The sequence below is a fragment of the Carassius carassius genome, chromosome 32 (genome assembly GCF_963082965.1).
Source record: "Carassius carassius chromosome 32, fCarCar2.1, whole genome shotgun sequence".
Taxonomy (NCBI): Eukaryota; Metazoa; Chordata; class Actinopteri; order Cypriniformes; family Cyprinidae; genus Carassius; species Carassius carassius.
The window spans coordinates 8,091,685-8,108,005 of record NC_081786.1 but is presented as its reverse complement, the minus strand read 5'-3'; the positions used below and the strand labels follow the sequence as shown (position 1 = coordinate 8,108,005).

Here is a 16,321-nt window from a genome sequence, read left to right as displayed (position 1 = left end):
TGGACAGCTTTTTTTTCCTTAATAAATGAAATCATTATTTTAAAACTTCATTTTTTATTTACTTGGGTTATCTTTGTGTAATATTAAAACGTGTTTGATGATCTGAATCATTCGTGTGACAAATATGCAGAAAACGTAAATAACAGGATAACAATACCAACTTCTCACACCACTGTTAAAATCAGCACACATTTGCACCCATAAAACTATAAACCATCATACAAATTGACAGAACCATTTCAATTTTCATTGCCTTCTTAATTGAAGAATTTAAGTTTGAATGAATTGTGCATTCAGCATCTAATTCTGCCACTAATGAATAGCTAATGAATAAACAGGCTGCAAAGTGTTTCACTTTGTAGAATAGAATGTCTTAAATCCCACTTCCATTTGATCAGACACTTGGTATTCTGGCGCAGTCGTTTCTGACTAACCACAATGGTGAAATCTTGTCTCTGACCAGCTCACCTCACAGGACTACAAGCAGCTGTCCTAACAAGCTCTGGGTGCTCCTTAAACCATAAAGGAAGGGCAAAAGCTAAGCATGCTAATGGTGTGGAAACCCCAAACCAGCAGTCAGTAAAGGGTAGACAAGATCACACACACATTGCAGTCAATTTTTGAAGGTGAGAAACTCAACAACTTCATTCAAATGAAAGGATAATATGAAATCAAGTTCAGAAGGAGTACAGGTCTGACAGTTGTGCTCAGTGTTGATTTTGTTTAAATGATCGTGGATGGAGGCACTAGGGGGAGTGTTTTGCTAAGAGAATGAGGGTGCAGGACTGTTTCCAGAGCCACTGTCCTGCATCTCAATGCGACTGCTGCAGTAATTATTGGTAATGGAAGTGATTATAAAAATGACACGGCAAATGCAATTTTGCCCCAATTTGCAAAGCTAATGTTGCTTAATTAGCCCACAAAATGAGGGCTTTTGAAGGTAAAACCACATTTTCTCTTTGTCTTGAGGACAAATCGTTTTACTCGATACTAGCACCTAGAAAGATGTGATTGTGTTGCCCCTAAAAAAAAAAGAGGACTGTGGTGGTACCACAAAGTAATACCAAGTCACTTTTACCCACCATACTGCACTACCACCACCACAAACAAAAAAGTAAACAAATTTAAATAGATAAATAAATAAGCAAGTAAGTGTAAGTTCAGGACATGTTATTTGAACAAAATAGAAATAACTAAATAATAATAATAATAATAACAACAACTATAAATACACATCCATTGTCTAATATTCATAAAATATAAATATTTTTATACAGCCTTATGTATTACTATATTAAAATTGTATTATATAAAAATGTTATATAAATATATTAATTTATATAAAATATATATATATATATAGTTATCAACATCTGAAGTGGATCAAAACCTTGTACTCAAACAAAAATAATACCCATTCTTGTCTTAGGACAACTTTGTTGAACATTTTTTGATCCACTTCAAATGTTGACTACAGTATATATTAAGAATTAATTACATATACTATGTATATGTAATTAATTCTTAATATATACTGTAGTATACTATCTATCTCTCTCTCTCTCTCTCTCTCTCTCTCTATATATATATATATATATATATAGACTATATAAATATTTTACACACACACAAATTTTTGTACAAAAAATATTACATATATTAATATTTTATATAATTTACATTTTTATTATAATGATATTTTCTATAGATTATTATAATTTTAAATACAAATATACATATAAATATAATATTACACATACCCACACATGGGCTACCTGCAAATTATTTGACCACACTCAACTGTATTTTACCACACACAATCTTCTACCGTCAATAGATACATTTTTTCATGCTAATGGAGTAGATTGTAATGTAATGCAATGCTTCATCTCCTTCGGTGACGGATGTGTGACAGACTTAACGCAAAGTAACGCACCACGCGCTCGTTCTTTCAGCTGATTTAAGACAGAGCCGTGGATCGAGGGCCGATCGGTTCTCGCACTCCTGTCAGTGACTGGTAATGGCAGAGTAATGGGAAAACGGGAGGGCAACATCAGGACAGAAACACGGTGCCAGCAGGAAGAGCAGATAAAGTGGCACCAATAAAAATTATATGACTACATACATCATCCTGACAGCGTCTAATTTTATCTGAGATGGGCAGGGCCTTGCTTGCTTTGGTACCTAGTGTGGTACCAAGCCGTTTGGCGTGCGTGGAGGTGCTAGAAGAGGAAAACCTCCTCATCTTCACTAGCTGTTTCTACATACAGTACTTGATGCTTCTCCGGAGTTGTGGGCGTTTAATAGCATTTTACGTAATGTTATGTTCACTGTCCTTTTGACTTATTTTAGGAAACTTGAGAATTTCACTTATTGGGCACTCATAGAACACGCAGCTTTAGCTAACGAGCAGGGAGAAATTCAGTTTCAGACAATTGAATTGAAATACATTCCCCTTTGACGTAATTATACAGGAACTTGAGTGAACCCAAAAATAGGATAATCACAATCACGTCTCAGCGGTAAGCGACAGTTGATTTGGTTAAAGGAGTTTGTAAAGTGTTTGTTTGTATGGCTTTCTTAAAGGGCCGGTGTACCGCCTCGCGAAAACCAATTACTTCTTATTCCATGCTGCCTCCCGCAGTTATACAATAAGCAAAAACAGGAGGTAATTAATACAGCGCTCTAATCACACAAGACAGTTCCGGGGTCTCAGAAGGACAGTTGGATTAATATTAAAGGAATTCTGTTTATCGCTTTAAAGACCTGAAATAGACTTGCAGAGCAAAACAGCAGGATGGTAAACATGGTGTAAGCTACTTTCAGGGATTAATGAAAGATGTAGATCTATATTACCATTCTAAAGTTTAGGATCCTTTTGAGAGAAGTTTTTATTTGACAAATACAGTAAAAACAGAAATACTGTGTAAAGACTGTAAACCTAATTTATTCCTGTAATGCAAAGCTAAATTTTCAGCAGCCATTAGCCTAGTCTTCAATGTCACTTGATTCTGTATAATTGCTGATTTGGTATTATTAATGCTGAAAACAGTTGTGCTGTTTTGTAACATTATAAATATATATGTTACAAAATATAAATAGACTGTAAAATATCTTTACAGTCATGTTTGATCAATCTCAAAAGTCCTTGCTGAAAAAAAATAGGCAATTTCTAAAATTATATTAATTTCTTTAAACGAAAAATCTAAGCAAAACCTTGCTTACCCCAAATGTTTGATATTTACTTTTGTTTAATTAAATATTTTTAAGTTTAAGGATAAGACTTTATTACACTGATTATATTCTTGAAAGTATTATATAAAAAATAAGAACTTCAGTACCACAAAATATTTCGATTATTAACACCTCTTTTTGTATGGATCAAATAACCATAGTATGTTTTTATTTTTTTTGGTATAAATAAATAAATATGATACAGGAACCATGGTAGCCCATAAATCACAATAGTCTTATGTTGTTTTAGAAATTATACTATGGTGAAATCACATTTATTTGGACATAGTGTGTTAATACCAAAGTATTTGAACCATACCACAGTATTTATTTTTGGTGTACGATAATATTGTACTCATTCAGTAGCCTATATACCCTTTATGCCTAGTGGCTAGAGAGTTTGACTCCTAACCCTAGGGTTGTGGGTTCGAGTCTCGGGCTGGCAATACCACGACTGAGGTGCCCTCGAGCAAGGCACCAAACCCCCAACTGCTCCCCGGGCGCCACTGCATAAATGGCTGCCCACTGCCTCTGGGTGTGTGTTCACGGTGTGTGTGTGTGTGCTGTGTTCACTGCTGTGTTTGTGCACTTTGGATGGGTTAAATGCAGAGCACAAATTCTGAGTATGGGTCACCATACTTGGTTGTGTCACGTCACTTTCATATACCAAAATACCATAGTATTACCATGTTTTCAGGAATGTTCCATCATAACACCACCCACCACAGCCTCTGGATGTAGCAGACCAGGTGACAACTAACATCCCCCTTGACAGCACCTCAGTACAAAAAAAAGACAGACCAATAAACGCTGCCTAGCATTTGTTTTTACAGCATGTAAAAGACCAGAAACATTAATCTTACAATCTCACATGCAGACATGAACTTTTGATAGCGTTTCACAGGAGGCAGACGCAGTGGCAGAAATATTATATCACCATGGTAATGCCAGCCCCAGTGTTTTCAGTCACAATGGCAGTGTCAACCTGGGTCCCTCGGGGAACTTGTCACAGGCAATCTCACACTGGCTTTGACATGTCGTGACACCGCTTGACCAGATTAAAAAGATTATACGCCGTCTCCCTGGTTTTCCTCTGAAGGTCAGCTCTGTTTAGTGTTACAGCCCTGAGTGAGCAAACATGGCAACCAGCCTTAAATCAACAGACCTGCGCCTGGCAAACTGTCACTACTCACAACAGACCGGACTGAATGTTACCGCCATTCTGTAGACTGAGAAGTATTGTGTGTGAAGCTGGTCATGACAGGGTAAAATTTAGTACTACACTTTAAGCCGAGTTGACTTGACGCATAAGTAATTGCGTTTTTGCAACACCTGCTCTGGAACGAAGAGTCATTATAAGGGAAGTGATCACAATAATGCATTTATTTGTAATTATATGTACAATTTTTAATACCGGGTGCATGTTACATAAATAAAACTTGGATGACATTCAAAACAGGCACGTTAGGTGTCACGCTCATAGCCTGATTCGCTTTTCCTCTTCTTATTTTTTTGAGTTCCTTCCTCTGATTTCTCACAGCTGTCCATTGACAAATGTGACACCTGTGAACTTGGAAAGGTCTGACCAGAAGCAAGTACTTGTCGAACGGTCACATTTACCCGAGACGTCTGCAAGTACCAGGAGCAAACGTTCCAATCCTCTTCTGACACGCTTTGGATGATGTCATAGTCCCCCGTCTCTAGTCTCTGGCTCAGGCAGGGTGGCAGCACGTCTCCAGCGGGGGTGGGGACGATGCAGGGTACGGCGTGATACAGTAGGCGACTGGGTCCTGACATCACCATTACATCACCGCTGTTCATGAACATGGCTGTGGGCCGGTCTTCCCTCTTAGTCCCGCCCAACAGGAAAACAGCAGTCTGCCCAAAACTAACATCAAAGAGCAAAATTATACTTATCCTGTATGGAAAAGATGCTACATGCACTTTTGTTTTTAATTAATATTAAGTATATCTTAAAATTAAGTATATCTCCATTCACCAATGCAGCCTTCGAGTTTCATCAGAAAGATTGTATTAATGCACAATGACATCACTATCAGGTCATAATGACCATTATTTTCTGGGAATCGCTATTCAAACACTACAAATAATGGGTATGAATTAAACTGTGCTGTCAATATTCACAGACATTCAGAATTTATATATATATATATATATATATATATATATATATATATATATATATATATATATATATATATATATATATATATATATCCAGTCCATCCTGACTTTTAGAATTGGATCAGTTAAAGAATCATGGCCAAAAAAGGTGCTGCTCAAATTAATTTGAAATCAAATGAAATAAAGTTTGAACTTTAAATGTTGAAATCACAGTTTAATTCATACTCACTTTGAGTTAATACGCATTTATTACTACAGCATTTCAACGTTCTATATAGCAGAACAGAAATAATAAAATACATGCACTAACATTCAAAAGTTTGAAAAAAAAGTATCTTATGCTCAACAAGATTACATTTGTTTGATTAAATATAAAGTAACAGTAATATATTGAAATTACAATAAATTGTTTTTTTTTTTCATTTTAATACATTTCAAAATGTAAGCAAAAATATAATATTTTCCATATTATTCTGATGAATAGAAAGTTCAAAGGAAAAGCATTTATATTGCCGCTTTTGATCAAAATAATGCGTACTTTCGGAATAAACCTATTAATTTATTCAAAAAAAAAAATCTTTGACTGCAAACATTTGAATGGTGGCATAACACACATTTTTTCTTCTTCAGAGTGATGTACTAGTTCTAAGCTTTTTGTCTTAATTTGAAGCACAAAATATTAAACTGTAATCAATCCCATGATTTCCACACTCATAAGTATTAATATAAGTCGGTAAATGGAGTTCAAATTTGAGCAATATATATTCATCACCTGAAAGACAACAAAGGTCGGGTATGGTCGAGCTCTGATTCGTCAACATGGATTCCAAGCGAGGAATCAGATCGGTAGTAGTTGAGAATGCCCGCCTCTGCATTGAAACCAGGAAAGCCACAGGCTGCTGCCACTTTGTGAGAAAGCGAGTGAAGTTCCTTGGGGAAGGGAGTGTAGTGGTCTGGAGAGTAAGTCTGCAGAACGAAAGTACGGCATAATTGTATGCTTCATACAATGGAGTTAATGACATTTTATTATAGGAGTAAGCCTTTTATTTTAGGTAGTCATTTAGCAGTGGCTTTTATTCAAAGTGACTTACAGTAAGGGTAAGCTAGGGTTAAATTCCTTGCTCAAGGGCACAATAGCTAATCTAGATCAATACACAGTAGGCCATACCACCCTGATGTATGGAAGCTTTTTTATGAAACAGAATTTAAAAAATACATTACTTTCTCTTTATATTTCACATTTCAGATTTTTTTTCGACAATAAACTCAGAATAGTGAGAAGAAACGTCTGAACTATGAGATATAAACTGAAAAAAAAAAAACACACATTTACCTTTTCTGTTTATTCCACTGCATAAATAAGTTGATGCCCTTTAATCATAAATTTAAAAAACAAATTGATGTTTTGTCATTGTGGCAAAATGCAAATATGACTAACATCATGATTGACATAATTGTTAAAAGAGCTTTTGCAGCGTTCTTTCTCCTCTGTGGCTTTCGCAGTGGGTCACTGACAGTACAAAAGTGTAATCAATGGTCAATCATATGAACACAAGCCTATCCAAAGAGCTGAATTAGTGGCCTACGCGTCTGATCCGAGTGGGGTGAATGCCTCAGCCTTCAGTTCTACTTAAAGGGAAAAGGAAAGAGTGTCTGCTTAAAATTCACAGATTGCCGTCAGACATTCGGCGGTGTCAAACTAGCATCAAAGCTAATGAATCCGGTGTACACCTCCTGACTGATTTAATAGGACAGAAGACTAAACACTTTTATGTAATTAGCATATAAACGAGACAGGCAGACATCAGGCCTGTACAATTAGAGATGAAATGTCCTGAAAAGTTCAAATAATGGCAAAAAGATCCAGGACTATGTTTTCACCCTATCTTTCTCTCTCCAGGATAAACAGTAAATAAAATAAATGAATAAATAAAAAAGACATGCATTAAAAATAAGTAAATATACTAACAATAATAATTTAATAAAAGTATGATAAGAGTATAACTGGTATTTGGTAACGTTTAGCCTAATTATAAAACTGTACACTACCCTTAAAATGTATATTTTTAATGTTTTATGCCGACCAAGGCTGTTTTTATTTGATAGAAATGTTCTTCAGTGTCATGATCCATCAGAAAACATTCTAATATGCTTATTGTGGAAACTGTGACACATTTTTACAGGATTCTTTAACTTCATTGTTACATGGTTGTACTTACTGATAAAGTGACATTATATAAATAAAATAAAATGAAATGTAATGTTAGATGTACAGCTAAAGCACGTAAAAAGCACATTAGAGAGTTAATGTCATACCTTGGAGTTCCAATCATAGTGGTAACCCAGTGTTACCCAGCGCAGTTTTTCTAGCAGAGTTTTGGGCTCTCTTTTCCCACAGCCTTTCCTCCTGTAATAATGCACAGACTCATTCAGATAAGGAACAGTGCGAGATGGATCAGGACAGGTGTAGTGCAGGACCACAAACCATTTACACAAATGTTTTGAGATAAAGAGGATATAACAAACTGCAAATGCTCAAATCACAAACCATTTACACAAATGTTTTGAGATAAAGAGGATCTAACAAACTGCAAATGCTCAAATCTACCATCTAGGTCCCAGTACAATTACAACAGACCTAGCCACAAGGAAAGCATCTAACAAGGATGGAAAATGCTCAAGACACTCAAAATACACACACATATACACACACACACATATTCTATATATATATATATATATATATATATATATATATATATATATATATATATATATATATATATATATATATATATAAAACATGTTTTATTCTAAAAAAAATGCCTAAATGCACAGAAATAATATGCAATATAATTATATTCTACTAAGTTGCCAATGCAAGGCAGAAACTTACCGAATAACATCTATACTTTTTTCCCAGATGTTTTCAGTCTCCACAGGTGACATATGCATATCCAGGTTACACACGTTGGGTTTCTGTGGATAGATCTTCAAACCCTGCTTTACCCAGTACTGCTGAGAACCCGGCAGGAATGGGTTGGATATAAAGATAAACCCTGCATTCCAACAGTGACAATATAATTAATTTAACCTCATCAAAAGTAAAAATGAAAACAAGGAAGATTCCCATACCAACATGTCAAGTAGCAACATGTTTTATACAGTGTTCTGTTTTCTCATATAGTGACAGAATCACATAGAATATAAATTAAATCAATATAATTCTGTACATTCTGGAGAACATACAGATTGTTTATTTGAAACTGTCACCAGCCTATCTAAAGCATACCTGGATATCCATGAAGACCAAATGCCCTCCAGTCTTTTACCGGCTGAAGACCAGCTTTGGAAACATCTTCCTCGCTTACAGAAGTGGAGTTAAGTTCACAGGCAAAAACCTAGCAAAGCAGACAATTTTGATAACTAAAGGCCAAAACTGAATTTGTGCCGAGTTCTGTATGCATCTTATATTACATTTGATACCAGAATTAGCAAATAAACATAGTTCACAGAGTCAAATTAGTTAATAAATCTAAGTCATAAAATATTATACCAACGGGTAAAAAAATAACAACAATACACACAGTTAAGTAAAGACGTCATAAAACACGATTATGGCAATATTCATCTGGTTTAATAATTACTGCACATAGATTAGTTAATAAATACAGATAATCAAATGTTCTAATAACTTATTCATATCAATAATAATACTATACATTTTAGTAAAGACTTGATAGCGTCATAAAGTAAACAAATACGGAAATATTCGTCAAAACTGAATGACTCGCCTTGTCATTAAAAGGTTTGGAGAAATTAAGCACGTCACTGAAGTCTGGAGGAGGACTTCGCCTCTTGTAAAACTTGAACAATTTTCTAAAAGCATCTTCTCCATGCTCCACTATGGAGGCTGCCATCTTTGCCGTGATCTTGTGACCTTTCTACTTCTGACGTCAACGTAACCAATCTTCGATTTGATTTAGACATATTAATTATATAATGCAAACAAATTAACAATTATGAACATAAAATCGTATGAACATAAATATCGTAATACACTATTTTAAGTTTGTAAATTGCATGGATTAATGGAATAAATATTTTTTCTTCCGGTCACGTGGTCGGGGTCACCGCTTCATTCATTCGCAAGGACGAAACATGGCGGCGACAGCAGCAGGCAAGAAGGTGTTTGAAGTGTTTGTGTCAAAAGTACCATGGACCGTCGCAACGAGTGAGTAAAGGATGACATTTAATCAATGATTTAACATCGGATTAAATTAACATTAAGCATGCACGTAAATTAAATGTCATTATCCTTAACTCCGAAGCATCTTTAATAGTATGGAATATAATGGTTTGCACTTACAACAAATAATTGTCTAATGTGTGTTATTGCACGGTTTCAGGGGAAATTAAAGAATATTTTGGGCAGTTTGGCCAGGTGAAGAAGTGTCTACTGCCATTTGTAAGTATAGGGTCTTAGAATGCACTAAGATAATTCATCTTGTTAAAAGGCTGTAGTGCTGAGATGATTTCTGCCTTGTATAACAGGATAAAGAGACTGGTTTTCATAGGGGCTTTTGCTGGATAGGGTTCACTACAGAGGAAGGACTGCAGAATGCAATACAAAAGGATCCTCACATCATTGAAGGTGCAAAGGTGAGTGTCTATTTAGGAACTAAGAAGCCATAGATGTCTCTAGAGCTTTTTTTTGGACATCTGCATCGAAAATATCATTTTCTATTTTTCTTTTAATGCAGCTTCAGGTCCAAAAAAACAGAAAGCCGTTTTATGGAAGAAAATCAAACAAAGAAGCAGAAGACATCTGAAGAAGACGTCAGAAATGATCTGATTTCAAGCGTCAAAATGTCTTCAGTAACACAGAATTGTATTTATTGTGGATGTGTCTTCACTGGGCTTATTTGTTTTTCAGAAGCCAAAATATAATGAGTGTCATTGTATTGTCCGGTGCTTTTTTGTCTTATAAAACTTTTATAAAGCATTTATTTGTTGTATGTACTGGAGCATTTTGGCTTTTCCCAAAATTTTTTTTAATTAATTAATTTATTTTTTCTTTCTCAGGAACATTTTTGTGATAATGGGGTAAAGCCTCCTCACATCCTGAATGCAATCAATAGTTAAAATTATCTAAATTAAAAATATCAATCTTCTGTGGAGGCCTTAAGACCATAAAATGTTTGTCCAATCATTGCATTCGGTCCACATGCAATGATAGGATGTCCTACCAGTCTTTCAACATATATATTATTTGCGCAGCCAGTGACGACAGTTTGAGGCACAGCTGATGTAACGGGACGGGACAGAATGTGTTTGTTGTCTGGTTTGTATAAAGAAATGAAAATTTCTTGAAGTGCAAGCTAAATTTGAAGGGGTTACGTGACCCACCACTAAATCCACAAAAGAAGAAAAATCAAAGACTTGCCAAAATACACATAGAGACAGACAATGGAGTAAAAAAAAGGGTATACATTGGCAGAGTCTTTACAAAATGGAAGAATCTGATGAAATTAATCTATTTGGGTTTGACCTATATATATAATTTGTGGAGTTTCTTCTCCACGGGTAAGCTAATCTTCAAGTTTAAAGTATTCTTAATATGTTGGACTTTTTATTTAAAGTAAACTGCTTTTACTTGTTGATACATGTTTTTACTTTAATAGACCCGTAAGAGCTATTTTTTTTACATGTAATAGAAGAGTGATAACTGTTTTATGTAAAGTTTAGGTTATGCAAATGCATGAAATGTTTAATCAGCGTTGTTAATTTATTTAGAGTTTTTTCAAGGCTGCATCTAGAAGGACATTGCTAATGTTCCGGTCACATTATCTGTCCAAACTCATGTCATATTAAATCTTGTCACGCTCCATCATTACCCTGTCCTCTTCACCTGAAAGAGACAGCGTAAGCCTATATTATGTTTTGAAATATATCTGTTTCCTGAGGTTCCCTGTAAGAAGAATGTGGTTGAAATCATTTTGCGTTTTATTGCTGTGAACATCTGCTCAGTTAAATAATTTGATTAAAAATTGGATATGGTAATTAATTTTTGTACTTACATCCACTTACCATAATTTAATCTTGTGGTACTTATCTGAAAATGTTTAAATTAACTTTCAATCATGAGAATGTCTTTGTGCAGTAAAATAAATCACTGCAGTTTTGGTTTCTCACACGCTTGAAAATAGATTAATATCTTGTAATATTTAATAATTAAGGTTGATTAAATTTTTTAATGGCACAGGCATTTTTCAACTATTGTCTGAATATAATCATAAACCACAATGACCATGATGCATTGCGCGCCACGCACGTTGCGTTGTCAACAGGGACGCCAGAGTTGAAAGGTCACAAAGCGACGACACCGGATAGTGCATGACAGCGTGAGTCAATGAAGGTACAGTAAATCAATCAGCTTATTGTGATTCTCTGAAAATACACCCATGACCACAGTTATTTACTCAGACAACATGCAATAAAACGGTGGCGGTTATTTTGTTACACTCTCTCTGTGTGTTACGCAAGCGCTTGTGTAACGAACGTTATTTGTGACCAGCTGACCGCGTCTTTTTCACTACGCCGACTGATGTTATGAATGAAACGGGTTCGCTCGTGCTTCGATTTCCTTTGTTAAAATGTGTAGTGGTGGTGTTTCATTCATAAAATTGATAAATAATGTAATATTTCTTTAATTGTGTAATCCGGTTCATTTATTAGTTTTAATGGCCATCTCACATGGTCAAAACCAATGACGCAACAACCTAGGTGTCACGCCCATTCTTTGCCGGTATAAGTGATTACTGTGTGTTGATTACTATGTATTATTTTTGAAAATAATTCTATAAAATAATTAATGATTTAATTGATATTTGCAAACTTAATGTAAAATAGGAGAAAAGAAATAATTAGTTATCAAAGTCTAAGCTTGATTTTAAAGTCTTTTTTTTTAGTTTTTTTTTTTTTTTTTTGGCTGATGTTTTGAATATACAGTACTTACTACAGAGGCAGCTGCTCAGTGATGATGGTGATGGATCTCTGTTTTTGCAGCTCCTCACATGGCTGTTCGACTGCTGAAGGTGTCTTCTGTAGCCACTGCAGTGTTCGCATCATCAGGATTCTACTTGTACAGCAAAAATGTGGACTTCAATGATCTCAGCATCGTCAGATTTGGGAGGGCAGCTGCAACAGTAAATATGATTTTTTTTTCTTGAATTCATTAAAGTTTTAATCCATTTAAAAAAAACATTTGAATAATAAATATTACTTTATATTAAAGAATTAAATATAAATTTAATATTAAATATTTGTAATACTTGTGCTTGAATCACAGTAAGTAAATTACTTAGAAATATCTCAATTAAATTGCAAATACAGCATATTTTAAATTTACATTTACATTTACATTTAATCATTTAGCAGACGCTTTTATCCAAAGCGACTTACAAATGAGAACAATAGAAGCAGTCAGGTCAACAAGAGAACAACAACAGTATACAAGTGCCATGACAAGTCTCAGTTAGTCTAGTATAGAACGCATAGGTAGGTGTTTTTTTTTATTTTTATTAAAAGACAAGAAAAGGAAAAGTGCTAGTGTTAGTTGGTTAAGTGCAGGCGAAAAAGGTGAGTCTTTAGCTGTTTCTTGAAAATGAGTAAAGACTCAGCTGTACGAATTGAGATTGGGAGGTCATTCCACCAGCTGGGCACAGTCCAGGAAAAGGTCCGTGAGAGTGATTTTGAACTTCTTTGGGATGGTACCACAAGGCGTCGATCACTTGCAGAGCGCAAACTTCTGGAGGGCACATAAGATTTAACCAATGAGTTTAGGTAAGTTGGTGCCGTGCCAGTGGTCGTCTTGTAGGCTAGCATCAGTACCTTGAATTTGATGCGAGCAGCTACTGGTAGCCAGTGTAACCTGATGAGGAGAGGAGTAACGTGAGCTTTTTTTGGCTCATTGAAGACAACCCTCGCTGCTGCATTCTGGATCAATTGCAGAGGCTTGACAGTACATGCAGGAAGGCCCGCCAGGAGAGCATTACAATAGTCCAGTCTGGAGAGAACAAGAGCTTGGACAAGAAGTTGGGTTACTTCAATTAAATGCGTGTGCAAATATTTATTCACAGTTTTCTTCTTTTTCTTTGGAATGTACCATGGTAAAACTGTTATATCTTTTGCAGTTCTTTGAAAGTACCATGTTAATTCCATAGTAAATAAACATGGTAATCATTTAGTACCATAGTACTGAAATCATATTTAAATAAGATTTTACCATCTGACATATCACTTTAACATGCTACACACTTTTATTTACTTTTAAGAGTATTTTTTTAACCGTTGATATTTTCACAGTATTTTAGAGTCATGCATTGACAGTTTGAACTGGCCTTTTTAATCAATTATTAATTTAATTAATTAATGTTTTAATAATAATTTTGAATAAATTGAGTATTTTAATATTATTGTTCTATCTCTATTCTGCAGATCTTTATTCATAGTTTTGTTCTTTGTCTCTGAAATGAATGTTTTCAGACAGCTGTCATCAGTTATGACTACCTCACCACTCTCAGAGATGTACAGTATGGGACAGAAGAGTACTGGGCTGTCAAATCAAAGGTAAAAAATTTTTGTCTCAATGGTGATAGCTTATATCTAGGAATATCTGCTGTGTGGACATTTTTCATTTTTATTTCATTTATTTTGGGCTTCTGCACTTCTTTTAGAGGAAGGTGGAGTGTAGCCAGAAAAGTAGTGGTCCCTGGGCTCTGACATAGACATTTTTCTTAAATCTTAATTTCAAGAAAGGTATATTGTGGTCCTGTAAAATAATTTTCATAGAGATGAATGAGCACTTTTGCCATAGAGTGCATTAAATATGTGCTGCTTCTGTCAGCCGCATAGTTTGCTGCCAATAGGTCCAGAAAAGGCCTGTACAATCATAAATGGTTATATATATATATATATATATATATATATATATATATATATTAGGGCTGGGACAACGCGTCGAGGTCATCGATGACGTCGACGCAAAAATACATCGACGCAAAATATGCGCATCGATTCGTCGACCTGTTTTTATTTCTCTAAAAAACGTTTGCAAAACGTTTACCTTATGTGCGCTGAATATACGCGATGGCCGGATCAACATTCTGTCCAATGTTATATAACCAATCCAGGGGTTTTTCTGCATTGATCTTTTTTTTTTGGTGGCTGTCAAAGCCTTATTTGATCGGTGAGTGATGTAGAATAGAATGACTGTGCTGCGCCTGACAGGGCGCGTACGAGAGAGAGCCCCGGCTGCGCGCGCACTCACAGTCTTCAAACAACACGAGCGCTTCTTGCTCTCTCTCTCCCTCGTGCATATTAATCAAAATCATTAAACACGGTAGAAAAACACCAAAGTTTCACGCGCGCTCGCGCACTCACAGTCTTCAAACTACACGAGCGCTGTCTTGCGCTCTCTCTCTCTCTCTCTCTCTCTCTCTCTCTCTCTCTCCCCCTCTCTCTCTCGCTCTCTCTCTCTCTCCCTCTCCCTCATGCATATAACCAAAATCATTAGACACGATAGAAAAAGGGCGGAACGCCAAAGTTTCATGTGGAGCATTCCTAGATTTTTTTTCTCCATGACAGGCTGCTGGCTCCCACTGTTAATTTTTTTTTTTTCTGGAAAACCACTCTGTATTAGCTTAAAGCCCTCAAGTTTACATTGGTTACTGTATTCTTTCAATTGCTCTAAACAAGTATTTTGGGTGAACTTTTTTATTTAATACTAGACATCAAGTTGTTGTTATTTTCATCTGAAAGAAGAACTTTTTTTCAGTAAGCTAGACCCTATGTGTTCAGTAAGCTTGTTTCAGTAAGCTATGTGTTTTCAAGGCTTCAAGGTTTTATTGAATGCTATCTCTATACAAGTGCAAAGTAATGCATTCTTAGTCAGTCTTTTGTTTTGTAATTTTAAGGAATTCATGTTTTTTTCATTCAGATATGTAAATCAACATGTATAAATTGTTAGTAGTCAATTAATGGGGAGATAATCGTAATCGAATCGGTCTAAAAAAAAATTAATCGTTAGATTAATCGATGCATCGAAAAAAAAAAAATAATCGCTAGATTAATCGTTTAAAAAATAATCGTTTATCCCAGCCCTAATATATATATATATATATGGGTATGGGTATATAATGACATCGATTTTTACTTCTGCATTTTGCGTGTGTTTATGTAATCTTAAATTACATGCACTTTGATAAGCAATTGTATTTTATTAAATGTCATCCAAGCCAACACATTACTTAAAGTAATATGATGGCATGTAAGTCAATAATCAACATGCAATCTCATTATTGATGCATTGATCAGGCTTTCAAAACATCTTAAAACACCCTAAACAATCTGCTTTGCTGTTTGTAGAATCAGAGCTGCAAATGCCAGGCAATAATTCTACCCCTGTGTATAAAGGCCGTTTGAACAGCTCCATCAGGTACAGTTAAACAGCTGGAGCAGGGAAAGGTTGCAGTCTCTCACCTGTGTGTGTGTGAGTCTGAGCGCTGATGGCAGCCGCTGGAGGGAAGCGCTGAACCCTGAAGAGCAGGGTCAGAGCCAGATGCACTCTCTGCATTGCCCGGGTGCAAAGGATAGGGTGCTGTTCTCTTTCCCCCTCGGGGCCCGCAGTCAAGCCTGGCTACACACGCTGATTAGAATTAATGCAGGCCCTTGATTTAATATAGAGGAGAGATTTGCCTTCTAATTATTCTCTCACTAGGCGATTCAGTTCAGTGGGCTCAGGTTGTTTTCGGATCATTCTTGCTTTGATTTTTCCCAGTTACTGTTTTTCTGCATTCTGGACATTTGTACAAATTAACAGTCTTTTAAACAGTGAGTGAACACCTAAACATCTTTGTTTTTTGGGGAATGTTTAATTTAC

The 16,321-nt window shown here is 35.5% G+C and overlaps 3 protein-coding genes across 3 annotated transcripts in view; 2 read left to right on the top strand and 1 right to left on the bottom strand.

Annotated features, from left to right (window-relative positions):
* Positions 1 to 4,599: 4,599 nt before the first annotated feature.
* alkbh1 (alkB homolog 1, histone H2A dioxygenase) lies at positions 4,600 to 9,324 on the bottom strand. Its single transcript, XM_059520112.1, has 6 exons — positions 9,144 to 9,324; positions 8,672 to 8,780; positions 8,276 to 8,438; positions 7,696 to 7,786; positions 6,152 to 6,345; positions 4,600 to 5,122 (listed from the first exon to the last, which is right to left on the bottom strand). Exons 1-6 carry the CDS (start codon positions 9,297 to 9,299, stop codon positions 4,699 to 4,701), a joined length of 1,137 nt encoding a protein of 378 aa, XP_059376095.1. The 5' UTR covers positions 9,300 to 9,324; the 3' UTR covers positions 4,600 to 4,698.
* A 181-nt stretch (positions 9,325 to 9,505) lies between these two features.
* On the top strand, positions 9,506 to 10,393 carry LOC132112574 (SRA stem-loop-interacting RNA-binding protein, mitochondrial-like). Its single transcript, XM_059520113.1, has 4 exons — positions 9,506 to 9,613; positions 9,789 to 9,847; positions 9,934 to 10,041; positions 10,143 to 10,393. Exons 1-4 carry the CDS (start codon positions 9,541 to 9,543, stop codon positions 10,209 to 10,211), a joined length of 309 nt encoding a protein of 102 aa, XP_059376096.1. The 5' UTR covers positions 9,506 to 9,540; the 3' UTR covers positions 10,212 to 10,393.
* A 1,314-nt stretch (positions 10,394 to 11,707) lies between these two features.
* The window catches only part of LOC132112572 (aarF domain-containing protein kinase 1-like), a 119,403-nt gene continuing 114,789 nt past the window's right edge, over positions 11,708 to 16,321 (top strand). The window contains exons 1-3 of the mRNA XM_059520111.1: positions 11,708 to 11,797; positions 12,448 to 12,587; positions 13,927 to 14,010. Of these exons, the coding sequence (XP_059376094.1) occupies positions 12,456 to 12,587; positions 13,927 to 14,010 (216 nt within the window). The 5' untranslated portion in view covers positions 11,708 to 11,797; positions 12,448 to 12,455. The remainder of the gene's footprint in view (positions 11,798 to 12,447; positions 12,588 to 13,926; positions 14,011 to 16,321) is intronic.

Excerpts from the sequence above, each read along its gene's own strand:
- LOC132112574 (XM_059520113.1), top strand. The coding sequence starts at position 9,541 with ATGGCGGCGACAGCAGCAGGCAAGAAGGTGTTTGAAGTGTTTGTGTCA. Across the intron at positions 9,614-9,788 it reads ACCATGGACCGTCGCAACGA|GGGAAATTAAAGAATATTTT; the intron begins GTGAGTAAAGGA and ends GCACGGTTTCAG. Across the intron at positions 10,042-10,142 it reads ACATCATTGAAGGTGCAAAG|CTTCAGGTCCAAAAAAACAG; the intron begins GTGAGTGTCTAT and ends CTTTTAATGCAG.
- alkbh1 (XM_059520112.1), bottom strand. The coding sequence starts at position 9,299 with ATGGCAGCCTCCATAGTGGAGCATGGAGAAGATGCTTTTAGAAAATTG. Across the intron at positions 8,781-9,143 it reads CAGTTTTGACGAATATTTCC|GTTTTTGCCTGTGAACTTAA; the intron begins GTATTTGTTTAC and ends CTGCTTTGCTAG. Across the intron at positions 7,787-8,275 it reads AAAAGTATAGATGTTATTCG|GAGGAAAGGCTGTGGGAAAA; the intron begins GTAAGTTTCTGC and ends GCATTATTACAG.